This window comes from Salmo trutta, chromosome 12, assembly GCF_901001165.1.
Source record: "Salmo trutta chromosome 12, fSalTru1.1, whole genome shotgun sequence".
In the NCBI taxonomy this organism is placed as follows: domain Eukaryota; kingdom Metazoa; phylum Chordata; class Actinopteri; order Salmoniformes; family Salmonidae; genus Salmo; species Salmo trutta.
The window spans coordinates 62,336,866-62,354,250 of NC_042968.1; the positions used below are offsets into that span (position 1 = coordinate 62,336,866).

Consider the following 17,385-nt stretch of genomic DNA (forward strand, 5'->3'; position numbering starts at 1 on the left):
AGAACTTTAAATTTGATTTGGGTACAAATTAAAATGTGGCGCTTAATTGCCCATGGATTGATGTTTCACCACTGTCTCAATGAAAATAGCTTGGAGTTCGGCTAGCCACGTGTGACATGCACGTGCAGTTACAAGCCTGGTAGAGTTAGCGGCAGGTGGATTAGCAATATCCACCGTCGTAGTACAAAGGAAGCCTGAGCTGGAATCTGAAGCTGGTTAGCGTTAGAAAATCCTGAGTAGATCTAGCTTGCTTTGTAGGATACCCCTCTGATTGCTGTGTTCACTGAAATAGAATGGTGAATGCAGTGATCAGGCTGCTTCCTCCAGGCTATTGTTTAGCAGCCCAATCCAGGAACACAGGAACGGACCAAAGAAAGCAGAACAACTGCAGCCATGTCTGTGACTTATAAGACAATTTGTTATGTACATCTAGGCAAACTCAATATCTGCCCCTGCTGAGGTTTATATGTCACTGTTGTTCTCAACTACTCAAGTACCCAAATAGTTCCTCCAGAGGTCACTACAACTTGCCTGACGACTCAAACTAAATTCTTCTACTGCTCTGTTTGTTACATATGTCAGTGAGACTGCCATCATTTAAGTCGTTTGTGGTGATGTCAAAAAGAGGGGTGTTGTACAAAACAAAGTCATCAGCGATTGGATCAGCACTAACCAATCAGAGTATCAAAGCCAATGACACATTTTCAAAACTCTGCTTTACCCACGTGTTCTGGCCCAAACCAATCAGAACGGTTAGAATGTGTTTGCATTCTTGGGGGGGGTACTCGGATCCAGACTCAACTGCGGAGAAGAAACTAACGTCTGTGGTTGTGGCGTAGCATTTGGCCGGAGCCAGTTTGGCCCAATTTGTAGTTCCAACAAAGACAGTACAGGATAAAGATAGGCAGAAATCAAATAGAAATAGAATCAAAGAAACTGCTTCAATAGAAATCTCCAACAATGCTTGTAGGTGATATCATGGCAACGCTGGCTTGCTAAACCACAGAAACGTAATCGAGGTCGATGCATATGCATTTTGTTTTGCCGGATGTTTAGCCTGCATTTTCCATACTTGACGCACATGTGCTTCGCTTTTCAACTAGCTAAACCCTAGCTAATTGGAGTCTGTGTACTTCTGTTTGTACCACCGCACGGTATTTTAAAGGCTTAATTTTAGGGGCTTAATCTGTGTCCGGGAAACCTGCCCTTAATGAGCAAGTACCCCAGACACCAGTTGTGGGGTCAATACCAAGTGCATTTGACTGCTTAGCATATTGTTTACACAGTAAATTATGTGAACTGATGTATAGTACATGTAGTCTAATCCTTTTCATATTGTTTAACCAGTAATTTATGTGACCTGATGTACATGTATAGTCTAATCCTTTTCTGTACAGTGAGTGTTTTGTCCATGTGATTGAATCAAATTCTGTTCTTTACATGTTTACTGACAAAAGCTACATAAAGGTTAAAAATTACTGCCGGCTGTAGTGATGCTGACATGCAATCAATTACCGTACAGTAAGAATATTTGTGGACTGTTACAATTCCATGTTGCACAATCACAAATAATAATGAGGAAGGTGCAAGGGCATGAAGTAATGGCAAACACATATGCTGCAAAAACACCTCTCATTCTAGTAGCCTATGCACTCACTACTACCTGGTTATAGTTTGAGAAAACCATCACAAACATACAAAACAAGTCTTGTGAATGTTAGAAAGAGTTTGGGCTGGTATGTAATTTCCTTATTAAGATATGCATGTCTTGGACCGTGTTGTTCATGTTCAGCTTCGTGTAGGAGAAGTGGAATTTCGATGGCATCCACTTCATCGGCAATAACAGTGAATTCCATGTCTGCCATTTAACATTTCCTAGAAAAAAACAGAAGTTGTCAGACAGCAAACTGTCAGTGCATAAATATGTATCTCCCTGACTTTACTCGTTGACTTATGTCTACAGTCGGTTTACCACTCAAACGCGCACATTTACTTCTCAATCCCAGGCCTGGTCTGTCTGCTTGGTCTGTGTCGCAGGCATTCCCGGAAGTCTCACAATGTTATGCCTCTGGTTTAAGAACGCAGTAGGCCAGCGGTACTAATATTGGTACTTGAAATTATTCTCATCATATATATTTGTTAAAATTAGGTAATTTAAAATGTGGAGTGAAGCAGCCTGGTCTCTAGACGTAACATAGTAAAAGTAAATCCGGAATTCTAAAATAGCATTATATATTGTGTTTAATATGGTTACATAAAACAGATGGTTACTTGAGGCAAAACTAAAGTAGATTGGTTGTTGTGAATGGGTGTACAATGCAAATGAATAGCAACCCAAATATTGTAAATTCGTATCTCTCTGGACAATTTAAGCTTTTTAGCTAATTGGCAGCTTTTCAACCACTTACCTACTTTGCAACTATTTATTATGTTAGTTAACCCTTCCCCTAACGTTAGCCAGCCAGCTAGAATTAGTAACATATCATATGTTATGCAAATTCGTAAAATATTGTACGTTTAGCAAATTGGTAATATATCATACGAAATGGGTGATGGAGTTCTACAAATTAATACATGCCATATGAAACGTAACATATCATCCTAAATGGAGTGTCTCGGATTTACATACAGAATAATACGAAATACTCTGAGACCCAGCCAGTGAAGAGACCACCACGAAAATACACACATTTTCTGAGAATATCTGTGAATAAAAAAATTACATTCGGTGGTATTTTGAGGGCTACATTAAATGTAAAATACACACAGGAGATGTTATTAGGCGTGATGTAGGCTTACGGGCTGCCATGTGGCGGCGGAAGTGCCTACCCTGAACGGGGTCGCCTGATAAGCTACTACATGAAAACATCCGTGCTACGTCTACATTTTCCTGCACTGTCAAATGTCAGCTTACTTGGGCTGTCTGCGTTTTGCCAGTAGAATAAACGGGAGTCTGAAAGCTCATAGTTAATGATTAGGTTGTGAGTTATCTTGGCCCAAGAAAATCACGCTGGAACCACAGCTTTTCTGAACGTACTGTACTGTCGACGTTGCAGGCACCGTGTTATCTATATTGTGAGGTAAGCGCGTGCGTGCTTTCCCAGACTAAGTTAAACTATTGTTCTTTTGGACTTGTTTGACCTCTGTAGCTACTAGATAAGCTAGTTGGCTAGCAAGTAAAGCGACTATCTAGTTCATTAGTTAGCAAAGTGGTTTTTTGGTATTATGCAACTTGAGCCATCTCACAATTTCAAAGAAATGTGCATATGTTAGATCCCATTTTTTAAATATATATATATATATATATATATATCATTTCTTTTTTTCCCTTTTTTTAAGACAACCCCATACAGCTAGTTAGCTGCCAGCAAAACAGATTTCTAGCCTTTGACTATAATTTTACTATGCAGACGGTCAGTTGTTGAGAAACACTTGGCTTTTGTATTTGCTACACAGCTACAGTACACACAACTCTACATTGTTTGCCAAAGACTCATTGATCTTAGTCTCTCCACTACCTCAAGGTTTTACTCTGCTCTTTTTCATCATACTCTCATATTGCGAAACAATTAAGCTATCAATATCTATCACATTGTCATGCTCATGAACTTGTCATGAAGCACAAACGTGCAATGTTCACTATTCCAATGTCTTACCTGTTTCACAACTAGAAATTAAGCTACAAATATGCAAAATAATATTTTTTTTCAAGCTATTTCAATTGCAGCCTTTCAGAGCATTGTGTTGAGCATTGATGATGATGCCGAAACAGAACCAATTGTACTGTGGTCCTTTTATAGACTATTTTCAATTACAGCTTTGAACATATTACCTGTCACAGTTATCCCCTTTATAACAGAGAAAAAAAGTGAGCCTCTCTAGAGCCAGAAAGTTCCATGACCTGGTAGTCATTATTTATGTCACTCCAAAAGTACATCAAAAAATGGTCAAGGCTGGTCAACCACAAGAAATGTATGGAACTTTTATCTCTCAAATGGTCGGTGCTCACTGATCTTATTGTGGGAAGTCTGCTATTGAGTGGCACTCAACAACCACGACAAACTCTGCCACAAGACTTGAACCCCAATGCACAAAAATCTATGCAACTTAGATGCTGTTACAAAGATCTGCTTTTCACTTTTGGATTTCGCTTTCAATTCGACTGCTCTGGGAATAACAGGGTCACTAATAGTTAACTGACTTTGTTATATTTTCATTTACTCACAGATATGTGAATGGGAGGAATGTTTATGAGTGGGTCTGAGTGAAACAGTGCCCAATTGTCTTTATGTATCAGGAGGACAGGGACAGTATCCAATGGGCCAGGCTGTCTTCCAGCTATGCTGCTGTAGTTGGCCCTCCATCCCTTTGGCATCACTCCTACATGACTGAACCTTGTTTGCCTGGTAAGGGTTCTCATTCTCAACAACCGGTTTACTTTACAGACAGACTTATACTTAGGCTAGTTGATGATGAAGGCGGCAGGGACCAAGTGTATTTGAATACAATTTGTCAGACCTCCGCCAAGCTTAAATGACCACCTTAAATGTTGTGGTGGATTGTTAGTAATTGTTTTGATCTTCGTTTTTGATTGAAATGGCGTCATAGTTACAGTAGAGAAAATCAATCCCTTCCTGGATCAAGATCCCTGCAGCCTAAATTAGTTTTTTTACACTTGAAAAGTAATGGCGCCCCTTGTGTCCACTGCCAGTAATACAGTATACCCCGGGATGCTACAGGAACGGTATGCAAATCTGGTGACCGCCCAACCCTAGTCACATACAACATTCCATGAATGGAAAGCAGTGGATTGATAACACAGACATGACAGGTAAAATAAAACAGGGCTAAAACAACACCTGTAAATCAAAGATGGGTTGATGAGAACGTGATCAGAATCTAATGGAGAAATTCAAGTTTGAAGTTTGAATTGACAACCTTTTGGTTATTGTACCTCAACCTGTATTGTTCTGTACCATCTTGTTTTAAAAGTCGGAAAGTAGGCTAACTTTGCCATTGTACACTCTTAGCTAGCCTGTGTACCCTTTACTGTACTGTATTTGCATCAGGTAGTGGGTCTTGTGCATTCATTAGGAATGTGTTTAAAGTCTGGCAATTACGTAGCAAAATTAGGTCAGTGGTGTACTGTTAAATGTGAAAGAATTAGGCTTAGGTCTACGTGATCATGTGAGGCCAGTTAGGGTAACTGATGGCGATATCATACAGTTTATTTATTTAGATAAGACTGATTAATTGCACACTTTCAAATTGCAGGTCAAGGGTTATCTTTACTGTCCACTGAAGTGATTAGTGAATTAGGCAGGCCTTTCCAAATGGCATGTTGCCACATTGACAGACGCAGGCAGAGAATGGTTTTGAACATTGTCTTCTCTACTCAGCCCTTCTTTGTTCCATCAAGGTGTTGAACTTGAGGATGCAGCTTTTACTAAAGGCAAGAGCTGAAGAAAGTTAATCTTCCTCTCTGAACAAAGCTACAGTACACACACACACACACACACACACACACACACACACAAACTGTTGAGTAAATAGTAGGCTTCACTGAGTAATCATCACCTCTGACCTCTAATCACAATGTTTGAGTTGCACAATCATGGAATGTTTTGTTGGTCAGTGGTTGTTGATGCTCTTTTTTCCGTTCCGTAATTTTGTACATTGTGCTATTTACATTTCATCATTGCTTCAGTCACTTTAATCTTCGGCAAGGATTATTATGAGCCCGTTTTATCAGCGCCTATGGCTTTCATATAATATGCCTACGTCGGCCTTGACTTGACATGCACTTTTACGTCGTGTTCCACAAAGCTGGAGGTCGGACTGTTCTGTCACAGTCACACTGTAACTCATTTTAGACTAAAGGTGCAAGTACATTACATGTACAGTGCCTTCAGAAACAATTTGGCGGCAGGCAGCCTAGTGGTTAGAGCGTTGGACTAGTAACCGAAAGGTTGCAAGATCAAATCCCCGAGCTGACAAGGTAAAAATCTGTCATTCTGCCCCTGAACATGGCAGTTAACTCACTGTTCCTAGGACGTCTTTGTAAATAAGAATTTATTCTTAACTGACATGCCTGGTTAAATAAAGGTAAAATAAAAAAACGTTACTTTTTCCACATTTTGTTGTTACATCGCTTAAACTTGAGGTGTTGTGTTACTGATCTACACACACTGCCACATATTGTCAGTGGAATTTTGTTTGTAGAACATTTTCCAAATTGATAAAAAATGGAAAGCTGAAATGTCTTGAGTCATTAAGTATTCAACCCCGTTGTTATTGCAAGCCTAAATAAGTTCAGGAGTAAAAAAGTTGGTTAAAAAATCACAAGTTGCATGGACTCATTCTGTGTTCAATAATAGTGGTTAATGTCTTTTTTGAACGATACCCCATCTCTCCCACATACAATTATCTGTAAGCCCCCTCAATCGAGTAGTGAATTTCTAGCACAGATTCAACCACAAAGACCAGGGAGGTTTTCAATGCCTCGCATTTTTCATCCACTTTGACCTTAAAGTATTTTATGTAGATCGTTGGCCAAAAATGTCAATTAAATCAATTTTAATCCCACTTTGTAACACAACAAAATCTGGAAAAAGTCAAGGGGTGTGTATACTTTCTAAAGGCATTGCATCGCTGCAGTGTATCCATTATCCTTTATCTCCGATTGGTCGCCATAAAGTCTAATGATTAACAATTCCCTGTACGTGGACCCAAGCACAGGAAATGGCATTATTAGTTGTGTTCTATGCATCAGCATTCAGTTTATGATCAATTATTTTGATCAGGAAAGTGTTCTTGTGTTACTGTATAGGCTAGCTTATGTGGGTTTTACCGAACACTGATGAACACAAGCCTACACTGTTTGGTCCTGACTGTTTGTCTGGTCAAAGGACAGTTTTATGAAATATAAAAGATTGTCTGAGCAGCAAACAAATAAGTGAGTGGACATCCCATTATTTCGTCAGCTAATGTATGTTTTGTCCAGCACTTGTAGGGTATGTTTTGGATGTGTTTGAAAGTATTTGCTTTTGAAATGGCTCTTTTCCTCATTGGGGGGGACCCATGTGATTGGCTGGATCAGAGGAAATAAGAGGCAGATGAACAGTCACATGAGGAGGGCAGTCATGAGAGAGAGCAGTTTATTGCACAACACACAGTCACTTTCCCAGACTCAAGCAGGAGAGCACACTCGGGATCAGACCACACACACCTATACGCATTGATAGGTTGCATGAACACACACACATTGACAAGTATCTTGTCATTGATTTGGCTGTAACAGAGACATTTGGGTAAGTTTTAATGTGGTGAGACATTAGGGTAAGTTTTAATATTGGGTGAGATTTTATCTGGAATGAAGCTATTTCATATAAATTATCGAATCAAGAATGTTTAGGCTACCATTTAATAATATACATTTTCCTTGTATGAAATGTATTTCAGCTGTTTTTACTTCTGCATGCTCCAAACAGTCTGACTGTTCTGGGGGGGGGGGCATGGACTCTGTTAATTATGTGTTTCCTGTTTTTATGTCTAGCTCAACCGAGTAAGCGAATATATGCAGGGTTTAGGCTTTTATTCACAGTACTTTGAGAGCAGTCGTTTCTAATGTAAGTCCTATCTATATGATGATCACCGTTGTTTTTTATTTAAGGGGCTAAGATCAGCTTTAATTTTGCAGATAATGCTGGGTTCAATCAATGTCATTTTTGGCATAATTTCCAATCCCCCCCCAAAATTTTTTTTTACATTTACATATTTTTTTATTTATTTTACCCTAACCCTCCCCTCCCCTAATTGGAGTAAACCAAGGACAACTATACTTAGGCATCTACTTCCAGCTTATACATACTAAATACATTTTACGGACACGGTACATTTTTATATTGGTTTACTTTTTTCATTTTTATTTCATCCTTCAGCCACCCTCAACCCCAAAAAACGATCCAGTCTTGACTTATTTCTGCTGTGCTGTTTCACAAAAGTTCTGAACCTTTCTATTCTCAAGTTTCCACAGATTCTAAATGAAAGATGAACACCTTTACTAAAAGTACAATTATATTATTGATCAACTGACCATGGCTTTTCAAGTCACCCAGCAGTGCTATTTGCAAAGATAGATTTAAGTAAATGTTGTGATTTTTTTCATCAGTGAAGAGCACTTTTTGCCAGTCCTGTCTGGTCCAGCGACGTTGGGTTTGTGCCCATAGGCAACGTTGTTGCCGGTGAGGACATGCCTTACAACAGGCCTACAAGCCCTCAATTCAGCCTATTGTAGACAGTCAGAGCACTGATGGAGGGATTGTGCGTTCCTGGTGTAACTCGGGCAGTTATTGTTGCCATCCTGTACCTGTCCTGCAGGTGTGACGTTCAGATGTACCGATCCTGTGCAGGTGTTGTTGCATGTGGTCTGCCACTGCGAGGACGATCAGCAGTCCGTCCTGTCTCCCTGTAGTGCTGTCTTAGGCGTCTCACAGTACAGACATTGCAATTTATTGCCCTGGCCACATCTGCAGTCCTCATGCCTCCTTGCAGCATGCCTAAGGCACGTTCACGCAAATGAGCAGGGACCCTGGGCATCTTTCTTTTGGTGTTTTTGAAAGTCAGTTGAAAGGCTTCTTTGGGGTCCTAAGTTTTCAGAACTGTGATCTTAATTGCTTAGGAGTGGGAGGCCCCGGTGCACAACTGAGCATGAGGAGAAGTACATTAGTGTCTAGTTTGAGAAGCAGAGTTGCAAAGAAGAAGCCATATCTGACTGGCCAATAAAAATAAAAGATTTAGATGGGCAAAAGAACACACACTGGACAGAGGAACTCTGCCTAGAAGGCCAGCATCCCAGAGTTGCCTCTTCACTGTTGAGACTGGTGTTTTGCGGGTACTATTTAATGAAGCTGCCAGTTGAGGACTTGAGGGGTCTGTTTCTCAAACTAGACACTCTAATGTACTTGTGCTCGGTTGTGCACCGGGGCCTCCCACTCTTTCTATTCTGGTTAAAGTCAGTTTGCACTGTTCTGTGAAGGGAGTAGTACACCGCTTTGTATGAGATCATCAGTTTTGTGGCAATTCCTCGCATGGAATAGCCTTAATTTCTCAGAACAAGAATAGACTGACGAGTTTCAGAAGAAAGTTCTTTGTTTCTGGCCATTTTGAGCCTATAATTGAACCCGCAAATGCTGATACTCCAGATTCTCAACTAGTCTAAAGAAGACCAGTTTTATAGCTTCTTTAATTAGCACAACAGTTTTCAGCTGTGCTAACATAGTTGCAAAAGGGTTTTCTAATGATCAATTAGCCTTTTAAAATGATAGACTTGATTAGATAAACAACGTGCCATTGGAACACAGGAGTGAATGTTGCTGATAATGGGCCTCTATACGCCTATGTAGATATTCCATTAAAAATCAGCCGTTCCCAGTTACAATAGTCATTTACAACATTAATGTCTACACTGTGTTTCTGATCAATTTGATGTTATTTTAATGAACAAGAAATGTGCTTTTCTTTCAAAAACAAGGACATTTCTAAGTGACCCCCAAACTTTTGAACGGTAGTGTATGTAAATAAGGTATATGTTTTTTTTTAAATAAATTTGCAAACATTCTGCAAACATTTTTACGCTTTGTCATTATGGGGTATTGTGTGTCGATTGCTGAGGAATTGTTTTATTTTTTTAAATCAATTTTAGAATAAGGCTGTAACGTAACAAAATGTGTAAAAGTCAAGGGGTCTGAATACTTTCCCGAAGGCACTGTACGTTTGTGTAATGGCTAACTTCTCTCTGTGGTAGTAACTGAGTCTAGCAGAACAATATGAGTCAACAGATGTTTTGACTGGAAACCAGCAGTTTAAAAGATGTGGTTTTTGTGTCTTCATTTAGATTCTCGATGTCTGTTTTGCTGATGCCATTGGTTTCCACCTCTGGGTGTTCCAGGCCTTTTTCATATATCTTGTGTTTCTCAAATTAATTGACATTGTCCATTTTAAGTGGGCATTTATTGTGTTATAAAGGCAGTTTTTACAGATGTGGCCTTGGGTTGTTTAGACATTAGATTAGTAAGGGTCCTGATGGCGCTCTCGACTCAAGTGGCTAATTCTTCCTCTTCGAATGTTTGCTCTCTTAAGTAGGGAGTGAAGGTGATTTTCAAAGTGACATGTCTAGTAGATTTAGATTTAACCTGAAGCCGTGTATGAAATAGCCTTGGCACACGGACCATGTTGTTCTATCTGTAGCCTAATATGTGTCTGTTCTTTCCTCAATTTAGGTACTCTTCAGATCCGACAAATGCAACTATAATTAGCCTAACTATTATAATTGCATTATCAATAACTCGATTACAAAATGGCAACGCTGTAATCGTTATCTTGACCTATATACGTTTATGGTCTGGGTACTGCGCTTCCTTTTGCACGTACTTGATGTCCAAGAAAACCGTTTCAATCAGCGTTTACAATAGACCCCGGCCACCAGTGGGTTCAGTACAGTAGGTTGAGGTTCATGGTTAAAACACCTCAACTGAATCGCACCATCACCGTCTCTCCATGGCAATAACACTGGGTACTTTGGAGACTTTGACTGACTCGTTTTAATTACGGTCCTAACTTTTTCAATCGGTGCTAACCAAGGAGCATTAGAGAGGATCTGGGGCTTGTCCTCAGGCTAGTGGCATGGTGCCAAGTCAAGGACCAGGCTACTCCAATTCTGAGGGATTACCCACTTCATCCCTCTTTAAACTCACAGTCAAACACGGACCTGTGTCCTTACAAACCTGGAAAATGTAGCTTGAGAGGACCTAAATTCGACGTGCAGGCCTACACCTGGAAAATGGCACACTATGCATTTTTCCTGGACGATAATAAGCAGGAGTCCTACACTGTGCTGCTAAGGATGGGCAGTGTTCCCTCTAAACTGTGTGCGTGTGTGGGTGCTGCGCAGCTCCCCGGGACTGCTGTGCAGAAGAAATATCAGCCCACAGAGAGAAGCACGAGATTTAACTTGACTTGAAATAAGGGCTGTGTTTCATGTAGGCTTACCCTGGCATGATGTTTTGATAACCATGTAAATCTCTCTCAGACAAGGGGGACTTTTTTTATCAATATATTCGTCTATATTCCGAAAATGCTAATTAGCATCAGAGTAGACATCATGCAAGACTACAAATCCCTGCAAGCTCCTGCACGTCATCTCTAGCTGACACCTTTGCTAACAGGTATTGAGTCAATTAAAAACTTGCACAAGACAGTTCATAGAATTGTCAATTTAAATATTTCCAATTTATTAATTACAAAATATAGCTAGCTTTACATAGTTAATCCAGAGATTCTTACCTTTGCCTTGAATCAGGCTGTCACATCCAGATCATGGCATTTTGTTATAGCCGCTAAAGCAGCTAATTTAGCATTTCAATTTTGGGGGGTAAATACAGGGAACTATGTTGATATAAATCACGTTGTCCTAGAGAGATTTACACTTATCAAAACGTCACGCCAGGGTAAGCCTACACGAAACGCAGCCCTTATTTTAAGTGTTTCTAAAATCCCCTGTGGGAAAAATGAATGGTGGAAAAACGATTAGACCCATTTCCTTGTTTGACCCCAAGGTTTTATGGGTATTATGACTCCGACTCTGGTACTCTATAGGCAGCAGGTAGCATAATTTGTCTGATTCTCTGTAATAATGGAATGGGCATAATGCATTTTATTTTGTAAAGTGGTTTCTTGCATCAAACAACATATTTTCAGTCACCTCCTTGTCTATTGGACAAGTGGATAAACAGGTTAATATCAAGCCTTGCATGTTTTTTTACATAAATCTCAAGGAATGTAGGCCTACATTGAACACCCCACATTGGCTGCTACTGTAGGCTGAATGATAGAACAACTATTTCCATGTTAAAATGTTAAGGGATGCATTTTTCTCCATTGTTTTCAATGGTAGGCCACTCTGGTAGCACTACATTATGATCAAATGGCCACAGTAGCCTACTTGGCCACTGTTAAAACTGTAACTTAAAGCGGGTACAGCCTCAGTGTTCACAGTAAACGTGTGTTGGAAGTTGCACAAAATTTTCACAACGTTCAAGTTTGGGCTCAGCAGACCTTAAATGTGCTCGGTGCCCAATTTATTTTTAGTGAACATTTGGGGTGGGGTTTGTTTTATTTTTGGCTTGATGTCTGTTTCCGTCTTGGCTTCACAAGAATTTTCTGAACACCTTTGGCACTGCCAAATACCTACCACAAAAGCCACCTGTCGTGGTCAAATGAGTCTGTGTGGATATGTGAAGTGTGTGTGACTGATGTGTGTTTTGTCTCTGTATTTCCGGGTTCTTGCAGTCCTACAGTACAGATGAACATGGACATGCACCATGATCACCACAACCACGGCACCATGGCTCCTCCCACGGGGCCAGACTCCCATGCGGATGGAGCAGTACACTGTGCAGGAGGAATGATGATGGTGAGTGGGCCTGGCATTCAGAAATATGTCACACACTCATTTCTCTGTTACAGTGTGGGATTTACTTAGGCTTGGCACCCTGTCACTGCACTTTCTACCACCAAAGTTGCAAATCTGATTTTGAGATGAATGGTTTTAAACTCTAAATTCAAACGGCCTGCTTGACATTTCTCTCTGCTGTGTGAGCTGAATCACTGTAAACCCCTTGGCTCTGTAGGTGTGTGTGATACAATTTGTTTTCTGTTCCTATTCTGAAGCAAATGACCTTCTACTTTGGCTACACAAACGTGGAGCTGCTGTTTGCCGGTCTTGTCATCAACACACCTGGAGGTAAGAGTGTGTGTTTTCCAGGATGCATTTGTAGACTTGAAATGTAGTGCAAAAAGTATTTTATGACCATGGCCATTAACAGTTCATTATTATCCCCATTTAAGAAGTTGAATATCTAAACCAACATTAACATCTCAATCATGTCTCTTCTCAGAGATGGCAGGGGCCTGCATTGGTTGTTTCCTGCTGGCTGTGCTCTACGAGGGGCTGAAGATCGGCAGGGAGTTCCTGTTGAGGAGGAACCAGGTCAACGTGCGCTATAACTCCATGCCTGTCCCGGGAGCAGACGGTACCATGCTCATGGAGACCCACAAGACTGTAGGGTGAGTGAGACCAAATATGCAACAGGCCTCCTCACTAAACGGAAACACAGTAGTACTGCAGTGAAGTGTTCCGATTTATACCCCAAATGTGAGACTTCTAGACATGGCAGCCAAAAAGGGCTACTGGCTCCACATTAACTTGTAGTATGACATTTTGAAGCTTATTTGTCCCACTTCACACATGTACACGTGTGTATTAATACACGTGTGAATTGTAAATGTGTTTTTTTGCATATCCCAACTCTCCCTGAGACACACTTGTAGACTGGCCCAATGCTCTAACCACTAGGCTACCTGCTGCCCTGCCTTACTGTTTGTGGGGAATGTTGTACCCATAACAGAAATTTAAAAAATGTCCAAGTAGCCACTAACACCCGACTTGCAGAGTGCTGTGAATGAGTTGATTGAAAACATGACTCTCTTAATATTCCTGTTTCCTTCTCTCTCCCCTGCAGCCAGCGGATGCTGAGTCTGTCCCACTTGCTGCAGACGGTGTTACACATCATCCAGGTGATGGTCAGCTACTTCCTTATGTTGGTCTTCATGACCTACAACGCTTACCTGTGTATCGCCGTGGCAGCGGGGGCCGGGGTGGGATACTTCTTATTCAGCTGGAAAAAGGCTGTGGTTGTTGACATCACCGAACACTGTCACTGACACCCCCACCTGGTCTATTCATCCTACCACACACGTAAAACACACACACACATACAGGCATTCTCCTTTCAATCCCCATCGTCATGCATCCAGTTTTTTGTTGTTGCATGTATCACATTTAGACAGTTCACTTTGTCACACTAAAGCTTGATGGTAAATCTAAATTATGACCACGAGCTTTTACATTTGTGACAGTCTGTCCTATTGGTAGCTCTAGATGACTACCCGTGTCACCGTAACACGATGTTGGTATTCCAAATTCTTACGCCTCCTGTCTCAATCTCCACGTCTCTGTCAAAAGAGCTGAACGTTCACTCTTCCCCCAGTCGTGCCATTCTTAATCAGTATTTTTATTATTGCGCAACAATCGGTGCACGTTCATCCTTACAGCATCGGACCTAGGGTTTTCTGCTCACATAGGGCATTTGTGACATTTACAACTACTTTCTCCTTGAAGAACAGTGTGCTGGTACAAGCAGTCAGTAGTTATATGAATAGGGCCTAGAGTATCTCCTGACCAGGGAACAATGCTGGGCCCTAGTTGAAGCATTCTGAAGCCAAGTCCTCTGCATTCCATCTGACAGTCCGGTGGGGGCCATACATAATCAGTGTCTCACAACAGGAGTCAAAGGTCATACTTGAGATTGGCTGTATAACTGAGCCTTAGTAAACCCTTTGCCTTAGAGGAAAACATGTGACAGCCTAGGCCAACTGTAGACAGGACCCATAGTCTACTGATAAGTGCGAGCACCATTTTAAAGAAGTTTGTCCTTGTACTCGTCACGTGATTATATGAATTAGAATATAATGCAGCAGAAAGTGACAACCCTTAAAACCCTCATGATACACACTGCTATGCAATGTTCAATTTTGGATAGATTATTACTTTTTTTTAAACTCAGTATTTACAAATAACGCTTCACTTAAGCATAGGCTTGATCTGACCCATAAATGTACAATAAAAATGGGCTCTTGCACATTAAGAAGCCAATGTAATTAGAAATATATGTACATGTCAAACAGACCTACTGCTAGTATCACTTCCAACGAAGATCATTTCACATCTAAATTCAAGTGTCTGCCTTTCTAAATCTTTACCACCATAAATTGTTGCTGGACAAATCTTTAATTTGCTTGTTTCAAGAAACTAATTCATGTTGAACAGATTACTGGGTCTAATCTGAGCACATAAGGAGGTCCCTAAAAACCTCAACCTAAAAACAGTTAACTTTATCACTTCATGAAGTGGGATTCCCCGCTATAATTAGGGAGTAACTTTTGGTGTGTTCATTCAATAGGCTTGAAGTAGCGCATGTCAACACAACATGGACACTAGTGTCCTTATTGGAGCAAGTGCTCAGGTCCCAAGGACAAGCAGAGAACTGGGAAAGTAGCAGGCTGGATCCAGTGCTTTCTCAGACTGGCCTAGTAACACATGATTTCTGCACTACTTTGTGACCCATCAGTGCTTAGGCCACACACTACATACAGTACATACTTTGACAGAAGGGTGATTTCTATGAAGTAGAACCTAAAAGAGAAAATAATTCACTTATAGGTATGTCTTTTTAGTTTCTTAATGGTGTACCTTTTTTCCATTTGAGATAAATGACTGTAGTAAATGTTTCAGTTGCCTGAGTGACATTGTGTTGTGCCTGGTTTGGGGATCAAATTCCCAGTTTCTATAACTGGATTTAACAGCCACGTGTTCTCATTACATTACAATAAAGCCAGGGACATTAGTATGTACTTGAACATAACCGTTTCTGTTTTACCATGTGGGATCATGTATAAAGAGGATACATTATGGTCTACTGTACAAATGGAGTGAATTGGCCAAAAACAACAGTGGGAATCTGACCCCCAATCCAGCACAGCATCAGCGTGAACATGTCTGTATAGTTTTACATATTTATAGTGCTGTAATCTTTTCAGAGAAAACAAGTAATAAATGGTATCATTCAAGAACTGTATTTCAATTCTGTTGCAGTCTCCTGTCCTTGACAACACGGCCTTGAAGGCAAATAAAAGTACAATCATACCATTGTAAGTAATGACTGATTTAGTTAAAGTCCATTCAGTTAATCCATTTTTCCACAGATGCTACCAAGTCTGGATGTTTGTAATAAAGGAGGGAAACCACTGTACACAACCCCTCCCATCAAACATGACATTGTACAAAAGGCTACCCTTTGCATCACAAGTCATAACTTTTCAGGTAAATGTAGCAACATTACTTTAGACTTATGAATGCAATATGACCCTCAAAATACACATTTCTTTGTAGAGATATACTTCTCAGGTAAACAAATACCCCTGACCATGTCAAGAGCAGTCACGGTGCCAACCACACACCAATGCTGGAGGGGCCAACCATTTTAGCGGTCTCTAATGTGCCCATTAGGAACCTAAAATTGCAGGTTTCCAAAGAGCGATGGCAAGGTGTTGGGTTTAGGATGGGGCTTGTAGCCTATTCTCTCATTGATCATCTGTTCCCGTGTCTTCCCATCCCCTGTTCCACTACCGGCCCCCACCATGTCACTCGACATCGCCACGCCAACAACATCCACCTCATCTCGCTGTTTCTTCCGACTCTGAAAGAGGAAAGTGTGGGTGGTAGTTCGACACATGGAAGTTCTGCTAATCATCAAGCTTTTCTTGCAAAGTTAATAGGGAACTGCATTGTTCACACACTAATAAGATAGTATTTTATACCTGCAAATACTATAGAGATTATTCATGATGGTGTGGCTACTCACCTCAAGCTCTTTCTTGACACTCTCAAACTCCTCCGTGTCGTCCAACTTCAGCTCCAGACGGGTGGGCTTTCTGCGCAGCATCTTCTACCCACTACCGTTAGCTGGGAAGCAGATGTGCCGTATCAATGAATACTTATTCACATAAGTGCCATAGGAAACTGTTGTACTATTATAGCTGGCTAAAGATAGAGAAAGGTGATAAGTCAAGTGCTGAGTGCAATAGGTAACGTTAGCATTAAATCACTTATAATACTGCATATGAAATTACACAGTAATTGTTAACTCTGCATTGTTGAAAAAGGACACGTAAGTATGAATGTCACTGTTAGTCTAGACCTGTTGTTTACGAAGCCTGTGACAAATAACATTTGATTTTATTTAGGCTGCCAAAGAAATTAATTGCACTCATATCTCTGCAACGTCCTACTCCTAGCTAGCTAAATAGCAAGCTGGCTAACTAGAACTAAGACTACAGTGACGGACCAAACTTGGCAAAGGAGACCAAAATAGCGAGCTCCCCACGTCAATACTTTGTCTCTGAGACCCAATGAAACAGGCAAATCGTTCATATTTACTTACATTTTGTTGTTTATTTGGATAGTAGCTAGCCACGCTCTGTAGAATCCGCCATAAATTGACGAAGAGCTTCTGGGTAAAGTAGTTTTTCAGCTGTGCCTTGCTTTGGCGTGTTTGACCCTTGATTACAGTCAGTCGGCTTGTTCGACATAGAGATCGCCATCTTGTAGTCCTAAAACCCAGAAATGAGTTACCTCTGGTTCGTTCAGCCATTCATATGGCGAAAATGAATAGGAAAGAATAGGGTTTTGGGATCAATGCCGAAAAT

The 17,385-nt window shown here is 40.7% G+C and overlaps 2 protein-coding genes across 6 annotated transcripts; one reads left to right on the forward strand and one right to left on the reverse strand.

Moving 5' to 3' along the window:
- The first annotated feature begins 2,936 nt into the window (after positions 1-2,936).
- Positions 2,937-15,755, forward strand: slc31a1 (solute carrier family 31 member 1). Of its 4 annotated transcripts, XM_029769062.1 has the most exons (6): positions 7,117-7,310; positions 7,556-7,628; positions 12,349-12,472; positions 12,730-12,802; positions 12,957-13,125; positions 13,581-15,755. In XM_029769062.1, the coding sequence occupies exons 3-6, from the start codon at positions 12,362-12,364 to the stop codon at positions 13,780-13,782; spliced, it is 555 nt and encodes a 184-aa protein (XP_029624922.1). In that variant the 5' UTR covers positions 7,117-7,310; positions 7,556-7,628; positions 12,349-12,361; the 3' UTR covers positions 13,783-15,755. The 4 variants fall into 4 exon arrangements, with proteins under 4 accessions (XP_029624924.1, XP_029624923.1, XP_029624922.1 ...); XM_029769064.1 differs by lacking the exons at positions 7,117-7,310; positions 7,556-7,628 and adding an exon at positions 2,937-3,080; XM_029769063.1 differs by lacking the exons at positions 7,117-7,310; positions 7,556-7,628 and adding an exon at positions 4,385-4,406.
- cdc26 (cell division cycle 26 homolog) lies at positions 15,738-17,268 on the reverse strand. Of its 2 annotated transcripts, none has more exons than XM_029769066.1 (3): positions 17,121-17,268; positions 16,542-16,642; positions 15,738-16,376 (listed from the first exon to the last, which is right to left on the reverse strand). In XM_029769066.1, exons 2-3 carry the CDS (start codon positions 16,620-16,622, stop codon positions 16,191-16,193), a joined length of 267 nt encoding a protein of 88 aa, XP_029624926.1. In that variant the 5' UTR covers positions 16,623-16,642; positions 17,121-17,268; the 3' UTR covers positions 15,738-16,190. The 2 variants fall into 2 exon arrangements, with proteins under 2 accessions (XP_029624926.1, XP_029624927.1); XM_029769067.1 differs by having other exon boundaries at positions 16,542-16,720; positions 17,121-17,243.
- Between the last annotated feature and the right edge of the window lie 117 nt (positions 17,269-17,385).

Coding starts and splice junctions, on each gene's coding strand:
- slc31a1 (XM_029769064.1), top strand. CDS start 12,362: ATGAACATGGACATGCACCATGATCACCACAACCACGGCACCATGGCT. Junction 12,473..12,729: donor GTGCAGGAGGAATGATGATG/GTGAGTGGGCCT, acceptor CCTATTCTGAAG/CAAATGACCTTCTACTTTGG. Junction 12,803..12,956: donor TGTCATCAACACACCTGGAG/GTAAGAGTGTGT, acceptor GTCTCTTCTCAG/AGATGGCAGGGGCCTGCATT.
- cdc26 (XM_029769066.1), bottom strand. CDS start 16,622: ATGCTGCGCAGAAAGCCCACCCGTCTGGAGCTGAAGTTGGACGACACG. Junction 16,377..16,541: donor GTGTCAAGAAAGAGCTTGAG/GTGAGTAGCCAC, acceptor TTCCTCTTTCAG/AGTCGGAAGAAACAGCGAGA.